Here is a 20,217-nt window from a genome sequence, read left to right on the forward strand (position 1 = left end):
TGGTTTTTTATCACCGGCTCTCCTTCAAAGTCAAATAGAGGACACTGGAATAGCAGTTTTATTCCCTTTTTACTCTGTTGTGGGTGAAGGCACTTGCTGGGCTCACAGCCAGGATTCCTGAGGCCCTGCACACTTGCTGTACTCACAGTGCTCAGATAGCAACTACAGAGAGACAAACAACTTAAAAACAATTGAAACTCTCCCTTGGAGTACCAAGAGGACTAGGAATAAATGTCATTATTTCTTTAATTGACTAGATTTCAGACGGAGTGGTCCCTTGGCATTTTAAAACTCCACATTTAATTATCTTGCAGCTAATAATTTCAGCTTAAACACCAAAGCTCCTGTTATACTGCTGTCCTCAGGAGGATTTTCCCATCCCTGCACTGCATGTGTGAGGAATCCCAACCTGAAAGGCACTGCAGAGTGCTTGGAGCATGGGGTGTCCATTTGGATGTTGGGCAGGCACAACCCCATGGGGGGCACATTGGTCCCTGATTTTAAGCTTTAAGAATCAGGGTGGGCATTTGCAACTGTCCCAGCCAGCACTGGGAGCAACCTGGTAGTCCTGCCAGCCTCTCCTCAAGCTGATATCTGCAAGGGTTAAGAACCCTTTGTGACAATGGCATGCACAAGTGTAGCTCAATACCGTACTTCAGGAAGCAGTTGCATGAGTTAAGAGGCTGCCGAGTGAAGAAATAGCCTTCAAGCCATTTCCCAGCTTGATCAGCAAAAGCCAACCGTATCTCCAGGTCCCCAAGTTGTGCCTCTCCATGGGTATCTGCAGAACAGTTGTGGCAGGTAGCTGCAGGAGGCACGACCCACACCACACCTCACCCTGCCCCATGTCAGAGAGGTGTGCTCAGGCTCCTGAGGGTCCCCAGGACACAGCTGTGCTCCGTGCCAGGGGCAGCTGCTGGTGGGGAGCAGGCTTGACTTGCAGCCAGCCTTCTCAGCCAGGATGACATCTCCTCGCCAAGGGTTTCCATTGCATTACATGATTAATTAGCTGATTAACAAGATGTTGGTGCAGTAGAATCTGTTCTCTGGACTCCAGCTCAGGCAAATTATTTATTAGCACCATCCTCTGTGCTAATAAAACTCTTCTGTTCCACGCAGGCATGCATTAAATTAAGCAACAACATGCAAATGAAGAACAATAGAGTGAGTAAGCTGGAGCTCCCAAATTAATTAGCTACAGCCTTCTCCAGGCCCTGTCTCTAAGGAGAGAAGGGAAAGCAGGAAGACAGCTCTGCTGGGCTTAGAGCCACAGGTTACAGGTGTTGCTGTCTCAGAAGGTGACTGCTGCCTGTTTCCCCCTGTCCTGCTCTCAGGGGAGGGAAGGGCATCAGGCTGAGGCAGCAGAGGAAGATGGGTGTTGCTCCTGGTCACATGGAGCTCCTGCTCCCATAGGCCAGGCTGTGAGCTCCCTTCTGGAAGGACAAGCAGCAGCACCACAACATAGTTCTAGGGCTCAAGGGTCCCACTGGGAGCCCTGGGTGGAAAGCACAAAGGGAACAGCATTCCTGACAAGGAAGGACCACTATCAGTACACGAGCTCCTCCTCCATCCCAGGCTTTTAAGAGGATCTTAGAGAAAAAAAATAAAAATAATAAAAAAAAATAATAATAAAAAGAAAGCACAAGAAAGCCACAAAACTGGATTTGCGGCCTCCAGGAAGAAGTCTGCAGTAAGAGGCTGAACAAGCACAATCCCTTTAGCTTATTAGAAAACTGAGAAGCGTTGCAATTCCACATGTAAGCTGCCACAATAGGAAATAAGAAAGGGCTGAAGGCTTTTTAATATGGAAGAGGAAGGGAAAGCCAGCTACATTCACCAACACGTGTTCTTTGCGGTGTGAGCAATGGGACCTGTTGTAACCACTATCCTCAGCCCTGCTCTCTTCAGCACGCTTTGGCCAAACACCATATTTTGTGCTCAGCGTAGAAGTAACTGGACAAAACCTGATGCTCAGGCCAATGTGACAGGGCCTGGTTCAGGATTCCTCATGCTGCCCAGGTCTAGCTGGCAAGAAGTGGCCAAAGAAAGAGGTTCTCTCAGCTCTCAAAGGTAAGAGAAATGGCAAGGCACAGAGGTTTGGCTGTAGCCGTTTTCCAGACAGTTTGAAGAAATTTGCAGCAAATTGTTCCTGCCCCGCCCTCAGGCATAGCTGATACGGGGAAAGTGTCCGGTGGCCAAATGGCAGACACTTTCTGCATGGCACAGGTTCCCTGGCCACGGTCTTAGGCAGAAGAGCCTGCCAAGGAGTTTGTTAAAGAAAGCTGGTTGTAAGGACTTCATACTCTCTGGCTTTGTTCTGTGGCCAGCTCCACGCCTCAGTCCTACTCCATGTGTGCCCCACGGCTCTGTGCCACAGTACTGCTTCTGGCAGCCTCCAGGCAAGTCCAATGTGGGAGAAAGAGCTCTGGCTCCAGGTCCAGGCTGATGCTAGTATGAGCCCTGGGGGATGCAGACCTGCAGAAGGACCTGCTGCACATGGACAGGAGGAGGCACAGCAGTTATGCAAGAGCTGAAGGAGAGGAGGAATCTGGGCTGGGTAAGAACAGAGGGTATTTATCAATACAGAGAATTCTTTACATATTACTTGCTCTCACACACACACACCCATGCCTGTACCAGGCAACCCAGCATCTTACTCCAGGCACAGAAGGGCCATCAGTCCATAATACAAAGTGGCTTCCCAGGGAGTCTCAAACAAACAGAGGTCACCTTCAAGAGGACACCCAGCTGTTCCACAAACACGATGCTGCGTCCTTGGGTAGGGGCAGGTCGAGCACCTGAGTGTCCTCAGGAGCGCTGGGACTTCAGACGGTTCCTGCGGCCGGCCTTGGCCCCACGCTGGGCTCCCTTCATCAGGCCTTTGAACTGGCCCTGCATCTTCGCCCGCTTCCTGGAGGGAGCAAGGAGCAGGAAACTGTTTTGGTGCAGGCATTGGCACACCTAATGCATGGGGATGCTGCTCCAGACTCCACAAGGAATGGCACAGCAGATGACAGGGAGCTCCCAAACCCACCAAAAAAGCCCTAACAAAAAGCAGCATTAAACCCATTCCTATCCCTGTTCCCTTCCTGGTTAGCCTCACCTTTTGTTGAGTTTAGCTCTGTTCAGGGGGATGTAGGCATAGGGGTCGAGTTGGCCCTTCTTCTTCACGTCACCTTTACCTTTCTGTGGAAGACAGTGACATGGTAGAAGATGCAGCACCAGGGAAAACCCGTGCATCGCATTCCAGTGCAACCCTGCCACTTGGCTATCCCAAAGACTGTGCTGCAGTGGAGTGCCAGCTGAGCACACTGCCCTGGGAGCTGATTTCCCACCAACAGGATGCTACAGACACCTGCTTTGAGCAGTGAGCAGCAACTGTCCATAGCAAGGATAGGACAGGAATTCTGAGATGGGCTGGCAGAGTTCAGAGATATTGAGTGTTTGGCAACTCCACTTGGAGCAGGGATCCCTTTCAGCCTTGGTGCTACATGACCAAACTCCCAACACAAATGGTGCTTCCTGGCCCAGCAGTCCAAGCATCCCCCCACACAAACCCTGCAACTCCATGAGTCCCTCACCTTGGATTTATACTCTGCGCCGAAGGCTGGCTCCTTCTTCAGCGGCCGATGGATCCCAGAGCCTCCAGCTGGAAAAGAGGATGTGTTGGAAGGGGGTTTTAGGCCTCCCCCTGCCCAGTTCTAGGCTGTGGAAGCTGTTCCTGTTTTTGTCTTCAGCTCTTGGTGTCGGGACAGCAGAGTGGTGGCCATTTTCCACAAGTAAAATCTCTGGAGAGATGTGTAGAGAACTGTCTGAAATGAAGGTAAATGCACCTGCGGAGGAATAACTCCAGGCAACAGTTCAGACTGGGGGCCAACCTGCTGAAAATCAGCTCTACAGAGAAGGACCTGGGGATCCTGGATAACAAGTTGTTCATGAGCCAGCAGTGCCCTTGTGGCCAAGAAGGCCAGTGGTGCTCTGGGGTGCATTAGGAAAAGCATTGCCAGCAGGTCAAGGAAAGGGAACCTGCCCCTCTAACTCAGCCCTAGTGAGGATGCACCCTGGAATGTTGTGTCCAGTTCTGGGCTCCTCAGTACAAAAGACACTGTTGTACTACACTCTTGCACTACATGCAGCTCATGGAGCTGGTCCTGTTCAGCCTGGAAAAGAGGCACCTAAAAGGGGACCTCATCAATGTCTGTAAGTGTCTGAAGGGAGGGTGTCAAGAGGACGGCACCAGGCTCTGCTCAATGCTGTTGGGCAATAGGACATGAGCCAATGGCAGAAACTGATGCACAGGAAGTTCCACCTGAACATGAGAAGAATTTCTTCACTGTGTGGGTGACTGTGCACTGGAACAGACTGCCTAGAGAGGCATTCTGGAGTCTCCCACAATGGAGATATTCAGGAACCATCTGCATGCAATTGTGTGCCATGTGCTCTGGGATGACAGTTTGAACAGGGAGGTTGGACCAGATGACACACTGATCCCTTCCAACCTGACCCAATCTGTGATCTTTGTTTCAGCTGCGTTGCAGCAGCACAAAAAGATGGTACATGGTACCATGGTACATGGTTCTGGCCCTCTGGGGAGCCCCCGATTGCATGCAGGCAGAGGACTTACCTTTATACTGAGAATAGGTTCCAGCCTCAGCTTCCTCATCGTCTGGCTCCTCTCTGAAGCGACGCTTCTGACTCTTCTTCTACAGAAAAAGGCAGCAGAAACCCTGCAGCTGGCATTTCCTTACAGTTCTGCCCTCCTGTTGACCCCCCACCTCCTGTTTCCTTGCATGGGCACCCAGAGACTTCCCAGACAGCACATCCCTATCCCAGACAACTTCCTGCATCCCTCCAAGCAACTGGCAACTGCCAGATGTCTCCGCTGGCCTCTTGGGCAGAGCTGCAGCTGCCATGACACAGGCAGTGATTTGGCAAGGATGAGTTCCCTCAGCATCTCCTCAGGACCATGAGCCCCATACTCACACTGCGGAGCCCCACATCTTGCAGCACATCTGCCATCTCCTCGTCTGCTCCTATGATACAGGATAAGAAGGTCAGTGTGTGATGAGGGCACGGAAGAGCCCTGGTACTGTGCTAGCCCCTGGAGAGGGGTGCAGTAGCAGGGTAGCTCTGCTGAAACAGCACCCTCCTGATGATGTAGGTGACTGCTTCTGCTGGGCAGCAACCCAGAAGAGAGCCACTGGGTGTGACAAGGCCATACCAATTCCTGCCACTTCCACCCACATCCCCCAAAGATCCCACATGCAGGTGGCAGGATGAAACATTTAGAGACCCAGAGCAAGTCTAGAGTGGCCCCTGACAGCCTAGGTAGTACCTTTGGTTTCATCATCATCATCCAGCTCCTCTTCCTCTTCATGGATGATCAGGCGTCCATCCTCAGACATCTGGAAATCATGGCTCACTCCTCTGGACCGCCTGGGGACTGGTTTTGTGGCTGCTCAGAGAGAAATGGGTCAGGGCCTGAAGAAGGATCCAATTCTGGGGGCAGCTGTGTCCCCAGGGCCCCTGTGCATTGCAGCAGCCCCTGCCCCATCTGTCCCACCCTAGCCCCATCTGAAGCTCCACTCCTTACCCAGCACCCGCTGGGACACATTAGGGTCCAGGAAGTTGAGGGGCTCATCATCTTCCCCTTCCTTGAGCCACGCCTGGCCCTTCTGCCGTGCTTGCTTCCTCCACTCCTTGCTCCGATGCTGTTCCTCCTCTTCCTCCTCCTCATCCTCTGAGTCAGCCAGGATCTCTTCCATACTGGTCAAAAGGTGGAAAGGATGATGGAAAGTGGAGTAAGCCCAGGAGTGCAGTCTGCCCCACAATGCAGAGCAGCCCTGGAGATGTCTCCAGCATCTCAAAAAGCACCAGCTGAGCAGATCCAGTGCCAAGCCCACTGTGGGGGCTGCTCCTTCTTCACCCAGAGCCCATCTTCACCTGTCTCCTCTGGGCTGTGGTGCTGGTGCCTCCTCCTCATCCATATCTGCAGCTGCCTTCTTCAGGGCACGCTGCTTGCGGCTCCGGGATTCCGCCTTGCGGATGTTCACCAGCACCTTATGGTACTCAGCTGGCAGCAGCCCCTTCACCAGCTCAAAGCTGAGAAAACACACAGAAAGCAGTCAGCACCCACCTTCTCCTGCTTCCCAGAGCTCCCTCGCCACCCCAGGAGACCCTGGCTTACCCAAACTTGCGGATGAACTTGATGAAGAGGTTTCGCAACTTCATACGGAAGTGGCGTCTCATGTCATCTGAAAGGTTCCCCACAGCCTCCAGCTGTCAGGACAGAGACCCTCAAGACCAAAGCACTCCTGCCTTGGGGACCCAGCCTCCTAACCTCTATCTTCATGGCCACCTTGTTTAGCCTGCTGCCATCTCTCCATGCCTGCCCCAGGTACGGCCATAGGGAGGTCTCCATGCTTGGCAGTACTAGTTCATGGGCCTTTCCTGGCATGTCTATGCCAGGATTCAGGAGAAGGGCCTCCCTTCTACTTCTGCCATCTCAGCTACTGAGATCAAGTTTGTTTCCTTGGCTCCCAGGCAGAGTGCAGCTGGAGATGCTCCTGTCTGCCCAAGGCAGACACAGCTCTGCCCCACCACCCCCCTCAAGGCACCCTATGCATCATCTCACCATTGTCTGGACATGCTTGGCCAGGAGCTTGGTGTCCACTAGGAGCAGTGTGACCTTCAGGAATCCCAGGGCTGCCTTGACCACATCCCGTGTGCGGGAGGCCAGCAACAGGCAGATGTTCTGCAGGAGCTGCTCCACCACACTGAACTCCAGGTGATCTGCAACCATGGTGGGACTCAGCCACAGATGGCTTCCTCCACCCACCTTTGCTGAAGGGCTCTGCCTCATCCCCCCAGCCCTCCTGCTCCTGCTCACCTTTGAACTCGAAGAACAGGCGGGTCAATGCCAGCACGGTGCAGCTGATCATAGTGACTGAGCCAGTGAGCCCCACGTAGATCAGGAGCAGGAACCGCTGCATAGCCTCTGCAAGAGGGGGATGACTCAGGCCCTGACTCGCTCTGTGTCCAACAGCATCCCTGGACCATTTCAGCAGAATGTTGGGCATAGGTCTGACCTCCCTGGGACCAGAGTGGCCATGGGGCTGAGCAAGTAGAACAGAAGCTCACCTTCAGGGGTGGGTCCAAAGCGGATGAAAGCATGCCCCATCTCCACGAGCAGCATGAAGGCATTCTTGCGGGCCCCCACTGACACCTCCTTGGTGCATAGGATGACCTGGAAGAACACAGGCATGTCACCACTGCTGCCACTACCTCAGCCAGAACCAGCCAGTTTCTCCCAGGGACCATGCTCACCTCTGGGACCAGAGCAGTGACAAAAGGCTCATGCTCTGCAGATAGCTGCTTCACAATGTGGAACAGGCATTTCAGCCGGGGCTGGGGAAAGAAACAGACAAGCACTGGTACACCCAGGGACACACACCTGGTTACCCCTGCTGCCCACCCCATCCCATTCCTTCCAGCAATGGCTGATCACCACCACCACACCTCTTGCCCTCACCCTCTTGGCCGGGGATGCTGCGCTCTTGAGCGAGTCCAGCAGTGCTGCCTGCAGGTCCTGGAGGTGGGAGCGGACAAAAGCCTGGCAGGGAGCGTGGGGAGCGGCACACACCTCCTCCAGCACACGATACGCCTTCTTCTGCATGCTGCGTTCTTTGCTCTGCAGGGACAGACAATGTGCTCCCACTGTCAAGGCAGCCCCTCACCATGGTGTCTGAAGGGACACCAGCACCCCACATCACCCAGCAGAGACCTATGGCAGCTACTCAGTCCCTAGAGTGTGGGTCCAAGTTGGCAGCAAGCAGAAGGTGCCCCACTGCAGCCTCTGTACCACTCAGGGCTGGGGACCAACTCACCTGGAGAGAAGGCTGGATAGTACAGTACAGGGAGTCCAGGGACTGCTCATCAGCATAGGGTGCCATTGCCACTACAAGGTCCAGGATAGAGAGTCTGCAACAGAGGACACACATCTGCAGTCACATCAAGTGCATAGTGGTAGCAAAGCCCACACTAGGACAATGCCCTAGTGCTGATCACCAGGAGCATGCCAGGAATTATCCATTAGCACCAGCTCCCAGGTGTTACCTGGTGAACTCAGAACTCTCAGGACTGGTCAACTTTGCACTGGCTTTCTCCAGGAATCCACACACCATCTGCAGGACAGGCACACAGAGCAGGATAAGAACTGATTGAAGCAAGCACTTTTACAGGAGTTTACAATCCATCTGGAAAACAACTTGCCACAGGACTTTGTGGAGACCAGAACCACCAGTGAGTCCAAAAATACGTGGACAAATTCACAAAGAGCTTGTGCATGACAAGCCAGATGTGACTGCAAGACTGGGAAATGCCAGACTGTGGGCCAGAAAGGTTTCCCTGCCCATGAGGGAAGGAAGGGCTGCTCTCTGGTCAGGGCCTTTCTCCCTGTCCTCTTCAATCAGGCCTGCACCAAAGCCCCATCAGACTGGGTCTGGCTGGGAGATGCTAGCTCAAGCCAGGAGAGCTTGCCCCAGTACCCCACAGGCCCCACACCTGAGGATCCGTGATGGTCAGGTAAGCACGGACAGTGTCCAGCACGGAGCGGCGCTGAGCACTTGTACCCCCATCCTCCTCAGGTTGGCTGTACACGTTGAACAGGATGGGCAGGAAATTTTTGGCAAAGCGACCCACTTCTGCTCGCTCCGCATCTAGGGAAAGAATGACAGGGAGCTACAGATCAGCATTTCCCCTCCCACAGGTGACAGGAACCCACCATAAGGATGTGTTTCCCTCCCAACCTGTCTCGCAGCCTTTGTGGATGAGGGTGCGCAAAGCCTGGCACACAGTGGAGCGGAGATCTGGACGCTCACTGATAGCCATGCCCAAGGTGCGGGCCAGCCCCTTGAAGGCCCCCAGCACATCTGTGGGACGGGTGCAGAAGCCAGGTAGCAGAGTCCAGACCTGGAAGGCAAAAGAAAAGGTAGAAGGCCACAGTCTTTGCCCAAGTCACTGCTCCCCAGCCTCGTACCAGGGGTACACTACAACAGGTCTTCCAGGCACTCCTTATTACCTGCCACTGCAATGTGTCATAGATCTTGGCCTCCACATTCTTTCCAGCCTGGGTAAACTCCAGGGCTACAGAAGAGAAAGAGGAGATGAGCAGAGCAGATGACGTTGCAAAGCCTTGCTCCACCCCAGGGCAGAGAAGGGAGGTCCCACAGAACACCCTGGACTGCTGAGACCCCCAGCATGCTGATCTCCTCACCTCTGCTTTTCAGAGCGGCTGCCAAAGGCAAGAAGTAACTGGTGAAGAAGCCAAGCCGCGCACCCTGCACATTGTCCCGCAGCACTGGCAGGAGCCAGCTGCGGGGGAAATCCAGTGTCTCCCTAAGGAGGAAAGGCATGGGTCAGGAGGGTGTGGGGCACTGCCAGCATCAGCCCCTGGACACAGGCTTAGCAGCCACACCTGCAGCACTGCATGGGGACTAAACAGTAACATAACAGCTGCAGAGCTGCTACCCCATGACTGTACTCACTCCTTGCCATTGATCTCCAGGGGCACAGTTTCCAGTACTACCTCAGGACCCATGGTGCTCACAGCAGCCCCCACTGCCTGGTCCACTTCAGCCGTATAGGGAAAGTGTGGGGAGAGACGCAGGTCACACAAGGACTGGAGACACTATGGGGACAGGGCAGGACAGTCACAGAAGAGCCATGTGCACAGGTCTGGCACATATCACTCTGCCCACCCAGGGAGGCCAGCTGCCCTGCATGCCCCTGTGCTGAGTGTCCCAGAGCTGTACATGCTCTGGCCACACACGGACAACAAAGCAGAGCAAACAGCATGGTCCTGCTCCACAGCTGGAGGGGGGCAACACAGCCCGGACAGCAGCACAGCCACCCCACCAGCCACTGTGGGCGAAGCCCACTATGGGTGAGCCTGGCTTACCTTCCTCATGATGGGATGGCACTGCTTCCCACATGTCTCAAAGAAGATCTCCAGCACTCGCAGAACTTGCTCCCACGCTGCATGGAAACGGTATGTCAGCCCTTCCTCCACTGATCTGGGGAGGAGAAAGAAGATGGTCACACCAGTAGTATTCAGGGTGCCTACCAGCCCTGCCAGACCTCACTGAGGACTGGGCAGAGGCTGATCAGAGCTCAGCCAGACCCATAGGGCCAGCCCCTCCCACATCACAGCTCCTCACCTGAACATCTTGCACAGGTAGGCAGCAGGGGCTGGGGCAGATGCAGACACAGTGCCCATGTCCTCCATGTGGGGAGCAATGCACTCAGTCAGGAGGGTCTGCAAGGACAAACAGGAAAAATGAGACAGTTGTTGGGCCACAGAACCCCCAGCTTCATGGGCACAAGAGGGGCATACTACTCCCTGGTGATCCCCAAGCCCCATGGCAGAGCCCCCCCACAAGGCCCAGGGCATCCAAGTGGGGAGGGATGTTGGTGTGCAGTACCTCCAGGCTCTGCGCTGCTGCTGACACCACCTGGGAGTGTGGGGAGAGGAAGCAGTTCATGGCAGCAGAGAAGAACCGGGGCAGGTGAGCCCAGCACAGATCCTTCTGCAGCCTGAAGAGGAAAGAAAGGCCAGATTAGAGACCAAGCACCCACCTCTCCCCTTGCCCAGCTGTGGCCCCTGTCTGCACCTGGCCAGGTTGATGTGTGCCCGCTCCATGGTGGACAGCCAGGTCAGCAGTGGCTGCAGGTCACTCGTGCTGGGCACATAGTCGTAGAGAGCCTGCAGAAGCAGAAGGTTGGGTAGGTAGGTGGGTGCTGTGCCAGCTCTGTCCCTCACCACACTGGTAACCCACACTCACAGTGATGATCTGGGCATTGAGCTCAGCTGGCAGGCAGGCCACACTGGTCTGGGCACTGAAGAGGCTGTGGAAAGCTTGCATGGCACATGCTGTCACCAACTGCAAAAAGGACATGGTGTCAGGAAAGGGGACTCTGCTTTGCACCCACTGTCCCCCTACACCAAAGGAGGCTCTGCCCTGGAAAACCCAGCACTGTTGCAACTATGCCTCATCTGCTTAGCCTTCCTCTTCCACAGCAGTCAGGCCAGCAAGCTGTCCTGGGCTCTTCTCCATTTGCATCCTTAATTTCCAGGCCCCCAGTTGACAACTGAGAATTTGATCCCTTTCAGAGTGCAGTCCATGGGGAAAGGGTCTGCCCTTGTCATCCCTGGAGTGTGAATACTCACCACATGGCTGAGGGTCATGACTCGGAGCAAGGTCTCACAGCAGGTCTTCACCAGAGCTGCGGGGAAGCAGGGCAGCACATCCCGCAGCAGGGCAAGGACATGCAGGGTGGTGGTGGCCTCCTTGGCACCTACAGGAGCAGAGCAACCTCTGAGTCTGTGGCACACCATAGTAAACCCTGCCCACGGCAAACCCCCCATGACAGCAATGGGGCTGACCCACAGAACCAGGGCAAACACTCCCCTGACTTCTGGGAACAGTAAAGCAATGGAATGGCTGAGAAGGCTTCAAAATACCTTAGGTGCCCCAAAAATATCTCCTGGCCTCCCCAGAAATCCAGTGTTCTGCAACCTCCCCTCTTCCTTCCCCTTATTCTCCCACAGTGGCAGAGTCCCCCACACTCAGCTACAGACCCCATGCTCCAGTACTCCACACCTCCAGCTTTTTCAATCTCCTGTACACAGAACTTGGCGGTGGAGGGTGCTGCAGGGTGATGCTCAGGGGCTGCATCGCCAAACATGAACTCACTGCCCCTCAGAACAGAGCACACCCCATGCTGTGCTGCTTTCCGCACCTGGGGGAAGAAGAACCCAGATGAGCAGAAACTACAGACCTGGGGATACAGCCATCCCCAGAAACAAACCCAAAAGCAGCACCATCTCCTGCCAGCAGCACTTGGCTCTCACCTTGGGTTTGGTATGAACACAAAAGCTCAGCAAGCCATGATAGACCTGCAGTGTGACAGGGTAGCTCCAGGCTGCCAAGTCTTGCTTCCGTAGCAGCGTGGCCAGGCAAGAGAGGACCTATGACAAGGGAGCAGCAGGGGCATTAGCATCACCCCACAGACATCTTCCTTTCACTACAAGGGCCTCAGGCTGAGCACCCAGCATCACTCTATAGCAGCAGCCTCAATCCCAGCACTCTGCTGAGTGCTGGGGAGAGCTGACATGGCTGGCTGTCTCTTGGCTACTCACCCATCGCAGGGCAGAGGTGGAGCTGCTGCAGGCCTGTGAGGACACGATACTCATGAAGGCTTTTGAGGCATCTGAGAACTTTTTAATAAGAACAGGGCTCGGGACCCTGCCAAGAAAAGGGGACATATCAGTTGGGTGAGGAGCAGACAGCTGGTAGCAGTCACAAAGGGGACTGCATCGCCAGCTCACCCCAGCTGGGTCTCTTCCTCAGCCTGGGGAGGGAGGACAGCACCAATCCCTTTTCCATGATGGGGTCTGGTGGCTCTTCCCACTTCTCTGCCAACCACTCACCGCTTTAGGACAAGGTTAAGCAGGTAGGCGACAGCAGACAGTGATTCAGGAGACTCCACTGCCTCCAGTGTGGTCATCTGGGAACAGAAAGTGGATAAGCGATGGGGCACAGGGGCTTACACCAGGCCAGCCCTTCCCCAACCCCAGAGAAGGAGGAAAAGAAACCAGGAGCAGCCCAACACCAACTCTGCTGAACAAAGACACTCAGGCTACAAGCACAGCACCTTTCTCTAGCCCTCCTCACAGCTCACCCATGCTGCCAGCAGCAGCTCCCCTCATGCCTCTTCCACACAACCAACACTCACCAGTGCAGCAAAGTATTCCGTCTCGCTCTCCTTGCCCCCCTGGGAGCGGATCACCTCTGTCACAGCTGCCAGCACGGCACAGATCTGTCAGCAGCCAGCAAAGCAGGTCAGCATCTCTAAATCCCCCCAGACAGAGCGCTATCTCCACCAGACACCCCCTTCCCCAGCCCTGCTCTTGTCCATACCTCTTTGTGAGTGGCAGAGTTGGACTCCCAGAAGCGCTGCACCTTGCTGAAGGTGATGTTAGTACAGTCACTCAGCCCGCTCAGGAAGGTGCCGGAGGATTTCTCCGTGGCAGCCTCTTCAGAACCGTCCCCCTCCATACGGAACTGAGCACTGCCACTCGCCCGCTCCAGATGCAGGGACCCCGACTGCAGCTCATTGTGCAGCTTCACTGCATCCACTGTCAAGTTACTTTTCTCTGCAGAAGTGAGAGATGTGTCAGAACTGAGAAGTCACATTGCTCCACCATTCACCCCGAAATCTCCCGTGCTCCCCTCCCAGCCAGACTGGCTTGGCTGGAGCTCATATCCAGCACGTGGAATACAGGTGCTGCTTTGCCCCAATGGGCAAAAGCACATGAATAACTAACTGCAAGAGCTCCTCATTCCTGTGCAAAGAAACCAGAGCACAGTCCAGTCATGTCTGATGGAAGAGAGCATCACGTCCACACAAACAAGCGCTGGTGTGCCAAGGCTTTAATACTGAGGCGCTTCTTATACTCTGTCCTGTTTATGTTCTTCCACCTGAAGCCCTAGCAAAGAGAAAGCCAGAACAGCTATATGTCCCTCTGAGACCCATACATCAGCTTACAGCCAGCATCTGCAGGAGAAAGATCTCCTTGGCTAGGAGCAGACACTGCTTTCACAATGCTTGGAACACTTTGGTTTACCTTTCCCCTCGCATGGCCCGTTAGAACCTTAGTTTGTCTTAGTTTGTCACGTTCCTCACCACAGAGGACACCACAGCATCACTTAGAGATATTGCCATGGGCTTTGGGGAGCCTCGCAGGGCGACAGGCACTGCAGCATGCGGTGCCCCATTCTGCTTTTGAGGCCTGGTGTCACGATGAGCTTAACTCGCTACGCCGTGGCCTCGCTCGTCTCCTCCCCGGTTAGCTGTCACCACCTACCCTGGAACTGTCAGCGGCTCCAGTCTCCCTCCTGCCCCAACCCCAACTCTCGGAGGACTCCAAATATCCCTCGCAGCCCTCCGCGCCTCTGCACCCCTCCGGGAAGCGCTGGGCACAGGTCGGAAGCTGCCCGCCCTGGCGCCCTACCGCCCGCCCCTGCCCTTACCCGCCGGCCGGCTACAGAAGCGGCTGCGGGCAGCCAGACGGTGCTGGCGGGTCTCGGGGTTGGAGTCACTGCTATGGCCCTTCCGCCAGCGCTTCAGCTTGGCCGCAGCTCCCGACCGGAGCCTCCCACTCCGCGCCATGCTGGACCCGGTTCCACGTGCGGCCGCGCCCACCGCCCCCTTTCCGCTTCCGGCGCCAGCCGCCATCTTGAGTGAGGGCATGCGTCAAGGGAGGCTGCATCCCAGCCGAGCGGGCGACAAGCGATGTCGGGGAAGCTCGGCGGGGTTGTGCCCAGTCGGGGCCGAGATGGGAGACACGAAGGGTCCACGGGAAGCCACCAGCAAGAGTCCACCAGACGTGCCCAAGCCAGGGCCCTGTAAAACCGTTCAGACCGTAGCCACGGGCGAGGAATCACGCATTACGTATTACTGCGTGCCGTGACGTCACCATGACGCCACGCCCTGAAGGTCGCACCGCCCTTCCCGGCCGCGCCATGTGGTACGTGCGCCTCCGCCTGGCGCGCGCTCAGCGCATGCGCTTTCCCTCCCACCGGCGGCGCGCGGGGCGGGGAGGGGCCGAGCGGGGGCATTAGTCGCGTGCGGCAGCGGCGTGAGAAGCAGCGCGCGCCAGTCCCTCAGCCCGCTATGGCCGCCGCGTACCGGCTCGTCCTCGTCCGCCACGGCGAGAGCGCCTGGAACCTCGAGAACCGCTTCAGCGGATGGTACGATGCCGACCTCAGCCCCGCCGGGCAGCAGGAGGCGCGGCGCGGTGGCGAGGCCCTCCGAGGTACCGGTGGACGGGGGGGGGGGGTGTCGGCCGAGAGGGAGGTCGCGGGGGGCTGGGGGGGGAAGGCCTGCGGCCTAGTGCGTCCACGTCGAGCCTAACGGGTGCTGGTCTGGAGCTCTCCGATGCCGGGTGAAGGCCTCCAGTTCTAGGTCCGGGCTTCAGTGCTGCTGGGAGAGTTGTAGGTACCGCAGTATGTTGGTTCTCTGGTACCGGTCGCGTCCTTGCCGCCGCCGCTTTCTTTGAGGACGAGGACGCGACCGGTGCGGTGAGGCCGCCGCCCTTGCCCTTTCACCGGTTGCATAAGGCCCGTCACTCACCTTCCTGGTCTTCCCCCGCCTCCCCCTTTTTCCGTATTTTCTAGATGCCGGCTATGAGTTCGATATCTGCTTCACCTCGGTACAAAAACGGGCGATCCGTACTCTCTGGACCGTCCTGGATGCCATTGATCAGATGTGGTTACCTGTTATCAGGACCTGGCGCCTAAACGAGAGGCATTATGGGGCTCTTACGGGTCTGAACAAGGCTGAGACAGCAGCGAAGCATGGTGAGGCACAGGTCAAGATCTGGAGGCGCTCCTATGACATCCCTCCGCCTCCCATGCAGTCTGACCACCCCTTCTACAGCACTATTGCAAAGGTAAGACACGCTGCTCTTTGACTGCCTTGCTAAGAGTCTTAAAAGTCAGCTGCGGTGTGGCCTGGCTTTCTCTATAAGGTGTCCTGTGTCTCTGTTGCATTATATGGGGCTGTTGTGCATGGTGCTGGTAGACTTTAGGTTGAGTTTATCCTGCTTCTTCCTTGTGGAGTTGAACCCCTAGGCATTTCACAGACAGATCCAAAGCAGAGAGCACAATATCTCTGTTAATCATTAGTGCCATGACCCGTTCATGGATGTTTGGTCTGGTTTCTTTACCCGGACAGGGAATGTATGCCTTTTCCTGGAGGGCTCGTGACCCTGATTGTGGGTCATTGCAGCCCCAAACCTCAAAAGCACTTCCTTGCTTCCATGCCTGGGTTTGCTTACACATAGTGGGTCCTTGGGTAGAGAAGTTGGGGGAGAGACAAAATCATGCCGCCATCTTCCCATACTGGATGGGGACTGCTGGGCTGCTGTACGAGTATGGTCGTTCTCCCAGGATCGTCGCTATGCCGACCTGACAGAGGACCAGCTGCCGACATGTGAGAGCCTGAAGGACACCATTGCCCGGGCTCTGCCTTTCTGGAATGAGGAAATCGTCCCACAGATCAAAGAGGGAAAACGAGTCCTTATTGCTGCTCATGGCAATAGCCTGCGTGGGATTGTCAAGCACCTGGAAGGTAGGTCCTGCAGGGGCATCCCAGGGACTCCCTCATTCCCCAGCTGGCACTGTGGGAAGGTCCTAGAGTGACGGCACTGCTGTGTTTGCAGGCATGTCAGAAGAGGCCATCATGGAGCTGAACCTGCCCACTGGCATCCCCATTGTCTATGAGCTGGACAAGAACCTGAAACCTGTCAAGCCCATGCAGTTCCTGGGGGATGAGGAGACCGTGCGCAAAGCCATGGAGGCTGTTGCTGCTCAGGGCAAGGCCAAGAAGTGAGGGCAGGAGGCAGACCAGCACGTAGTAGAGCCCCCTGCCATTCCCCCACCCCTCTGTTCACACCCCCACAGTTGTAGGAACTCAGAGCTGTGGAGCTGAAGCCGCTCCTCATGGTTAGGCCCATTCCCTCAGACTAGGCTCCCCTCTGCAGATAGCCTGGGGGCCCCGAGGCAAGGGCTGGACATGGAGGTCTGGCGTGAAAGGGAGCCCAGGCTCTGCCAGGGAGTGACCACACACCTGCTCACGTTGTGATCCCAACCCTCGGACCCTGTCTGCAGAGGGACTGGCCAAGCAATCCCTTGCCATACCAGGATCCTCCTTTGCTTTGTGTCCCTGGCAGCTGTTGTCACCCATTTACTGTAGTTTTGTCACTTGATTTAGTCCTCCTGGGAGCAGTGAGGCAAGTGCAGTGCAGGCGGAAACCGAGGTGGGTACCCCGTCCTCTCAGGGGTGTGTGGCATGGTGACTGAAATGCCATTGGAATTGTGTTTTGGTGCACATGGTGGTACAGCACCCCAGGGTGGTACTCACACTTCTGGGCCCAGCTCTGCTAGCCCCTGCTTTAACTATACTGCCTTCAGACAAGGGTGAGGGAAGGAGCCTGTTGACTGGAGGTCTTTGTCTGCCACATGCTTCCCCCAGCTGATGCCCACCCTCATCCTGCTGGTGAAGCAGGTGCTGTTGTGTTGCATCCCTCATGCGTGTGTATGTGGCCTGTCACTGTGGCCTCCCTTCTGCCGGTGTCGTGAGCCTGGGCTTGCGCAGGGTCAGCGTAACTGTCCAACCATAGCAGCTGTCTTGTTCCAGTTCAATAAAGGAGTAATGCGCAATAAGGAGGTGTCTGTGTGTCTCTGGGCCCTGGGGTAGCATGGGTGCAATGGAGCAGTCAGTCCTGGGCACAGACATGGGGCTGCAGGAGCTGTGCCAGGTTCAAGGAGCAAAGCTCAGCTCTGCAATCCCTGGCGGAGAGGGTGACACCCTGCCATGCTGTGGTTTTTGGGCTTCGCATGGGCCACACCCTTGTCCCAAAGGCAGCATGCACTGTGTGCCTGGCCCGAGGAGATGAGTTATGTCCCCAGCCTGTTCTTGGCCACACCCCACACAGATAGGCTGTGCTCCAGGCTTGACTCCGAGGGGAAGCCACCCTCGTGAGTGCCTGCACAGCCGTAGCCTGGGCCTCTGTACTGCTGGCCTCACTGCAGCAAAATTACTCCATCACTCCCCTTCACCAACACTGAAAGCATGCTTCCTTCTGCCCCTGGTGCTGTGACCGTTGTTCCCTCCCCAGACCACAGTGCCAAAGGCAGCCCTGGCTCCCCCATTGATTCTAAAGAATGAAGCAGGGAGGTCTCAAAAAATATTTTATTATCCATAAGTAGCAAACCTGTCCTGCTCGTGGAGGCCTGGCTGAACCTGTGAAAGAGGTGTGAGCCCAGGGACTGCTCTGGCTCCACAGACTCCAGTCCTGCAGCTCCCTGCCCTCAGGTGCTACGTCTGTAAGAACTGGGGCTGTACTCGGGCCACCTTACGGAACTCCTTGGTGTGTGTCCGTGGGCACTGCATCTCACACCAGCTGATGGGCACCATCTGCACCCCTGCAGAAACAATAGGTCAGGGTTGCTCCTTCCTAAGCTTGCATTCCTCGGGCAGGGATGAGACAGACCTGTTTGAGCCCAGACCCTGTCCCTGCCTCGTCCCTACCTGCCTCACTTCGTGCCACCACCACGCCCAGCTCATTCTCTGCTGTGCTCAGCAGGTAGTTGGACTGTGCATCCCCTAGGGAGATCTGGTTGGACAGGAGTTAAGGGGAAGACTTCCACAGGAGAGCTTGAGCCAACCCACTGTCCCTGAGGGGGAAGGATACAACTTTGGCCAGGACAATGTCACTGGGGCGGAAGCTCTTGTACACTTCTACCTGCACAGGAGAGAGCACGCAATGTCACACAACGCCAGGGTGCTGTCAGTGGGGGGACAGGCCCCCCACAAGAAGAAACGAGGGGTGATAGGTGTAGAGCAGTTACTGGCAGCGGCTCACTGACCTTATCCTTCTCCGTGGCTCGGATATCTTCCCTCCTGAAAATGGAGATGGAGGGATCTGAGTGCCAATGAGCAAAAACAATTCAACAGCATTGGCAGAAGGTTAGCTGCCCTGGCCGCCCTGGGTGCTTGCCAGGACCTGCTGGACACCAGCCCAGTGCTCAGGGCAGAGCTCCAGCTCAGGGCAGCCAGCTGCACTGCCCACAGCAGCCTTCCTCCCCGAGAAGGGTGGGAGATCCTAACCTTTTCCCTACCGTATGGTGCCTCGGAAAGTGGATTTCAGCGGCGTGGAGCCAACATACAGGATGTGCACCTTGGCAAAGCGAGAGTTAATACTGCAGACCTGCATGTAGGAAAAAGGGAATCAGTGCTCCAGGCAGGGAAAGGGCAGGGAGCAGAAAGGGCTGCATGGGGAGCTCAGGTCTCACTTGGCCTCCTCCCTATGACCAAGCAATGGTGGGACACCAGGTAGCAAGCCAGGTGAGGAAGATTATACTTGTGCAATTTGAGGCACCAGAGATCACCTGCAGTGATCTCAGTCCCTCTCCCTCCACCAGGAATGTAAGGAAACTAATCCCTGGTCTGTGCAATCCTTTCTCCAAGCTGCTCAAAGCACTGATCTGCATGCTCCCTGCCCAAGAACGAGTTATGAATGGAGAGAAAAGAAAATCCTCCCCTCGAGCCCACCTCAGTCTCAGGGGAGGTGTCCCTCATGCTAACACCCACTTTCCTTGTGAGCAAGGGAGCCCCTGGCCCTGGCCCTGCCCTGGTGAGAGTCGTACAGAAGGGACTAAGAAGCCCAGGAACTCCCCACCCCACACTATCCGTGTGCAGGAACAAAACTCAGTATGAGACATAAAAAGCCGAGGCCGTGCAGTTTGACAACGCAGCGCTCGAGCGCCCCACCTTGCAGGTCACCACAGCCCCCACGTTGGGCAGGAGCTGGGACTCGCTGTCTCTCACCACCGACACCACGGGCAGCTGCAGGGCAATACACGAGGGTCAGCACAGGGCACATGTCGTTCACAGGATCCCCAACCAAACCCAGTCGGAGCCCAGTCTCCACGGAGGCTGTGCAGCCTGGGCGCACGCCACTCAGCCCCGGGGAGCAGCAGCCGTGCCGCGGCCGCGCTCACCTCGTTGTCCTCCTTTTTCCTCTCCAGGCAGCCAGCCAGCGAGGAGAATATGAAGCCATGACGAGTGTAGGTCCCACTACCAGCCGTGGCCTCCTCCGTGCTGCACAGCCGCTCACCTGCGACACAGGGATTCAGGAGCTGCCGGGGCTTCCCGCTCCGAGCACAGCGCTCGCTTCCAGCCGGCCCAGTGCGGGGCATCCCCGGGGCATGCCCCTCCGCACTGCCTCGTCCCGTACTCCTCTCCTAGGCCATCGCATCCCCTTTCCGAGCAGTGGCAGCGCCAGTCCCAAGAGACCCGGACCGCCCCGGGCCGCACTCACCAGGGACGCAGTAGCGTGCGGGAGGTGCCATGCTCGCTGCCGACAAGAGCACCAGAAAGACCTCACGCTATTGGTTCTAGGCGTCAATGCTGCGCTGTAAGCGTTGCGGCTATTGGTCCTCTCCTACCTGACGTGAGGCCTGCTGGGGGCTGTAGTCCAGTGACGGCAGACGGTGCTCCCGGCATGCCGTGCGCGGGCGCTGCCCGTGGGCCGGCGGGACCCGGGCATGGAGGCAGCGGGCCCAGGTCGGCGGTGCCGGGCGGGGTTGC

At 56.4% G+C, this 20,217-nt stretch overlaps 3 protein-coding genes across 9 annotated transcripts; 1 reads left to right on the plus strand and 2 right to left on the minus strand.

Annotated features, from left to right (window-relative positions):
- Positions 1 to 2,454: 2,454 nt before the first annotated feature.
- On the minus strand, positions 2,455 to 14,252 carry RRP12 (ribosomal RNA processing 12 homolog). 3 transcript variants are annotated; one of them, XM_062496405.1, is made up of 34 exons: positions 14,094 to 14,252; positions 12,981 to 13,216; positions 12,796 to 12,879; positions 12,491 to 12,567; positions 12,200 to 12,305; positions 11,912 to 12,028; positions 11,661 to 11,799; positions 11,228 to 11,355; positions 10,842 to 10,940; positions 10,671 to 10,762; positions 10,482 to 10,593; positions 10,218 to 10,315; positions 9,959 to 10,073; positions 9,546 to 9,688; positions 9,275 to 9,396; positions 9,080 to 9,144; positions 8,808 to 8,970; positions 8,563 to 8,717; positions 8,116 to 8,183; positions 7,887 to 7,980; positions 7,532 to 7,690; positions 7,327 to 7,407; positions 7,141 to 7,246; positions 6,890 to 6,997; positions 6,635 to 6,792; positions 6,188 to 6,279; positions 5,944 to 6,102; positions 5,594 to 5,766; positions 5,336 to 5,455; positions 4,984 to 5,033; positions 4,625 to 4,703; positions 3,582 to 3,649; positions 3,104 to 3,186; positions 2,455 to 2,911 (listed from the first exon to the last, which is right to left on the minus strand). In XM_062496405.1, exons 1-34 carry the CDS (start codon positions 14,230 to 14,232, stop codon positions 2,809 to 2,811), a joined length of 3,891 nt encoding a protein of 1,296 aa, XP_062352389.1. In that variant the 5' UTR covers positions 14,233 to 14,252; the 3' UTR covers positions 2,455 to 2,808. The 3 variants fall into 3 exon arrangements, with proteins under 3 accessions (XP_062352389.1, XP_062352390.1, XP_062352391.1); XM_062496406.1 differs by lacking the exons at positions 12,200 to 12,305; positions 12,491 to 12,567 and having other exon boundaries at positions 14,094 to 14,232; XM_062496407.1 differs by lacking the exons at positions 11,912 to 12,028; positions 12,200 to 12,305; positions 12,491 to 12,567 and having other exon boundaries at positions 14,094 to 14,232.
- A 333-nt stretch (positions 14,253 to 14,585) lies between these two features.
- On the plus strand, positions 14,586 to 17,282 carry PGAM1 (phosphoglycerate mutase 1). Its single transcript, XM_062496166.1, is given in 5 exon segments — positions 14,586 to 14,635; positions 14,637 to 14,878; positions 15,240 to 15,514; positions 16,014 to 16,194; positions 16,286 to 17,282. Coding segments are annotated over 5 exon segments (918 nt in total). The 3' UTR covers positions 16,456 to 17,282.
- Positions 17,283 to 17,803: 521 nt separating this feature from the next.
- Positions 17,804 to 19,991, minus strand: EXOSC1 (exosome component 1). 5 transcript variants are annotated; one of them, XM_062496199.1, is made up of 8 exons: positions 19,949 to 19,986; positions 19,629 to 19,744; positions 19,399 to 19,473; positions 18,747 to 18,835; positions 18,495 to 18,528; positions 18,320 to 18,370; positions 18,157 to 18,241; positions 17,804 to 18,050 (listed from the first exon to the last, which is right to left on the minus strand). In XM_062496199.1, exons 1-8 carry the CDS (start codon positions 19,977 to 19,979, stop codon positions 17,944 to 17,946), a joined length of 588 nt encoding a protein of 195 aa, XP_062352183.1. In that variant the 5' UTR covers positions 19,980 to 19,986; the 3' UTR covers positions 17,804 to 17,943. The 5 variants fall into 5 exon arrangements, with proteins under 5 accessions (XP_062352183.1, XP_062352182.1, XP_062352184.1 ...); XM_062496198.1 differs by having other exon boundaries at positions 19,629 to 19,991; XM_062496200.1 differs by lacking the exon at positions 19,399 to 19,473.
- Between the last annotated feature and the right edge of the window lie 226 nt (positions 19,992 to 20,217).

Source organism: Cinclus cinclus, chromosome 7 (assembly GCF_963662255.1).
Source record: "Cinclus cinclus chromosome 7, bCinCin1.1, whole genome shotgun sequence".
NCBI classification, from domain to species: Eukaryota; Metazoa; Chordata; class Aves; order Passeriformes; family Cinclidae; genus Cinclus; species Cinclus cinclus.

What these genes read in the sequence shown, in the direction of transcription:
- RRP12 (XM_062496405.1), bottom strand. Translation starts at nt 14,232, where the DNA reads ATGGCGCGGAGTGGGAGGCTCCGGTCGGGAGCTGCGGCCAAGCTGAAG. An exon ending in CCACAAAGGCTGCGAGACAG is followed by an intron (nt 8,718 to 8,807) that starts GTTGGGAGGGAA and finishes TTCTTTCCCTAG; the next exon opens with ATGCGGAGCGAGCAGAAGTG. An exon ending in TGTGTCCCAGCGGGTGCTGG is followed by an intron (nt 5,456 to 5,593) that starts GTAAGGAGTGGA and finishes CTCTCTGAGCAG; the next exon opens with CCACAAAACCAGTCCCCAGG.
- EXOSC1 (XM_062496198.1), bottom strand. Translation starts at nt 19,826, where the DNA reads ATGCCCCGCACTGGGCCGGCTGGAAGCGAGCGCTGTGCTCGGAGCGGG. An exon ending in GGAAAAAGGAGGACAACGAG is followed by an intron (nt 19,474 to 19,628) that starts GTGAGCGCGGCC and finishes ATTGCCCTGCAG; the next exon opens with CTGCCCGTGGTGTCGGTGGT. An exon ending in ACATTGTCCTGGCCAAAGTT is followed by an intron (nt 18,242 to 18,319) that starts GTATCCTTCCCC and finishes CTGTCCAACCAG; the next exon opens with ATCTCCCTAGGGGATGCACA.